This window comes from Microtus ochrogaster, chromosome 2 (genome assembly GCF_000317375.1).
Source record: "Microtus ochrogaster isolate Prairie Vole_2 chromosome 2, MicOch1.0, whole genome shotgun sequence".
NCBI classification, from domain to species: domain Eukaryota; kingdom Metazoa; phylum Chordata; class Mammalia; order Rodentia; family Cricetidae; genus Microtus; species Microtus ochrogaster.
In genome coordinates this window covers 42,470,364-42,473,263 of record NC_022010.1, presented here as the reverse complement: position 1 = coordinate 42,473,263, position 2,900 = coordinate 42,470,364, and the positions used below count along the sequence as shown (strand labels likewise).

General features: G+C 39.5%; 1 protein-coding gene across 1 annotated transcript in view; it reads right to left on the bottom strand.

Moving 5' to 3' along the window:
* Osbpl11 (oxysterol binding protein like 11) overlaps positions 1-2,900 on the bottom strand; it is a 61,056-nt gene that overhangs the window by 36,997 nt on the left and 21,159 nt on the right. Inside the window, exon 5 of the mRNA XM_026787514.1 lies at positions 1,756-1,932. Coding sequence (XP_026643315.1) covers positions 1,756-1,932 — 177 coding nt within the window. The remainder of the gene's footprint in view (positions 1-1,755; positions 1,933-2,900) is intronic.

The window sequence follows — 2,900 nt, the reverse complement described above, 5'->3', positions numbered from 1 at the left end:
AAAGAAAGAAAGAAAGAAGAATGCAATCAGGAAAACCCTGAGAGACCATGGAAACTCAAACAATAAACAATGAAAGGTGACTTTTTTTTTCTTTTGGCCATAGGACTATGTACCCCAGGCCTAACTCTGCCTCTTGAGTGCTGGGATTAGGGCATGCTCAACCACACCTCGCTTTCAGGCCATTATTGATGGCAGCTGGCTTGACAGTGTCTGACTTGCAGGCTCACATACTGTTAGTTTATGACGACGGTAATAGGTTTAGCAATGGTCAGCAGTCATAGCTTTAAGGTTTTTATAACTATTGTCATATAAATTTTAATTTAATATCTAAACTCTAGAAGTTGAATTTTTGGATTGTGAGCATATGAATTTTGATGGTGTATGATATGATGTTCTATACCAGACAGAAGTTTAAAAATATTTTTAACATTTTTTTGCACGTGTGAGCATGTATGTATATAAGTGTAATATGTCATACGCATGTGTGGCAACTAGGGGACAACTTGTGGAAATCTGTTCTCTCCTTCCACCATGTGGGCTCTGGGGACCAAGCTCTGGTCATCTGGCTTGGTGGACAAGGACCTCTGCATTCTGAGTGATCTTTCAGACCTTCCTTCAAATAGTTTTTTTGGGGTCATTTATTTGTTAGTTGAGGCAAGGTCTCACTATACAGCCTTGGCTGAGCTCAAACTCACCTCTGCCTGCCTCCTCCTGCCAAGTGCTGAGACTAAAGGCATTCACCACCACACCGGACCTAAATTTTAATTTTAAAAACTTACTTAGTGAAGCAAAATATGAAGAAGAATGATTTTAAAAGAGCAAGAAAAGAATTCACATACTGCTTTTTATGAAAAGGATGTTTTATACCTAACCTATTTGCTTAACAGGATTAGAATCAAAAGTGGTTGTTTTGTGTGTCTCAAAGCATATTACTTCATCTCTATAAACTTCAATTTCTATATTCATAAACATAAATATATCCTGATAGAGGACACATTCTCCCCATCCGTCTGCTTCAAAACACCTGGGTGATTTGCAGTATCATGTCCACAACCCACGTCTTAGTAAACTGGAAGCCCTATGAAATTTAACTTAGCAAGCAATGCCTGAAATAGTTACAACCTGGCAAACTGCACCCTTTATCAACTAGAGTTAAAAAGAAATAAATCACAAGATAAGGCAATACCAGATTAACTCTACTTTTGTGTGTGACAAATTTTTATGTGTCAGTCTGCCTGTCTGGTCTGTGTGTTTTTGCTTGGCTTTTCAGCTTGAGCACAGGGGTTGTACACACTAGCCATCCACTCTACCACTGAGCTCATGCCTCATCCCTATCTATAACATTCTGTTGTTACAGAATGATCTCTGCATAGGCTCTCTATCCTTCCCACTAGGCATGGCTCTCACGCTGGAGCCCACACTGGCCATTCTCCTACTTTGGCATACCAAGAGCTCAGATTACAGTTATGCTTCACCATGACCAGCTTAATGACTGTCTTGACCATACATTTTACAGCAAAGGAACCTGTAGTTTTACTTGAAAACTAAAAAGACAGACATAAATTAAAAAAAAAAAAAAACTCAAAAAGATACAGACTCTTGGAAAAATGACAGTATCCCACCCAGCACAAAGCTGTGAGACACACCTACTATCTTTACACCAAAGGGCCCCGAGGCACAAACAGAACCCACAACACTGGGAGAAAACCAGGCACGGCTGCTGTGCACCTTACCTGGCCTTCAACTCATACTTACTTCTCTGACTTCCACAAGATGGTCTGGATGCAAATGAGCTCTTTTGTTCACTGATTGCAGTTTGGAATGTCCCACATTAAAAAACGAAATGGCATTCTGACTCGGTCTCCTCTGGGATATGGGAGAATTACCACTAGATGCAAGCGAGAAGCTCCGTGACTTCAGGGGAGGATTATTCTGTCAGAAAAACAAAGTAATGTCTCTTTTGCTTTTTAAATTTTTGGTTCTCTTGCCATTAAATTACCATATACTTCAGGCTTTATACATGTAGAATTTTGAGAATATATTAACATCAGATTTGATTTAGACAAATTCCTGAAGATTAATTGTATGCTATTCAAAGATTAGAAAATTGAAGTTTCCAGTATGTCATTCTCAAAGAATTTTTATATATTTTTTGAAAGTCTATTAGAAGAACAAGATTTTTCTGATTTCTTATTTTAAACATTGTAAGACAAAGAAAAAAATATATATATTCTGTAAGCAGTAATATAATACATCTCCTAAAGAAACAATTAGGTGTCCTTTGGAACAGTCTGGGACTTTTTGCTCACTGTCACTGACTAGCAGTTGGCACCATGAGTAAAATATTACATTGTGTTTCCTAGAGACTAGGCATCGGACCTGAATACGATGTTTTGTTTGATTTATTTTAAGAGGCTAGTTTCAAAACACAAGCTGGAGAGCGACTGAAGACACTGACCCTGAACTCTGGCCTCCGCCTGTATGCCAATGCACACACACCTGAAATAATGTTCATCCAAAACTTTAAACCCTAGTTAACATGATTCATAACATCTATAAATAAAAATAATAAGCCAGATCCAGGTGCTCACACCTGTACTCCTATCACCTAGAAGGCTGAGGCAAGTAGAGTGGGCAAATGGCTGTCAGCTAAGCGTTTGCTGCCTGAGTATGAGGACTAGAATTCAGATCCCCTGCACCTACATAAAACAGCTAGGCCTGCTGGGAAGGAAAAGACCAATGGGTCCCTGGAGCTTACTGACTAGCTAGCCTACCCAAATCAGGGAGCTGTTCCAGGCCAAAAGGAAAAAAAAGAGGGATTGAGGAAGATAAACAGGTTCAGACACCACACACACACACAAAAGGCTGAAACAGGAGGAGTGCTGGGGATGTGCCCTAAC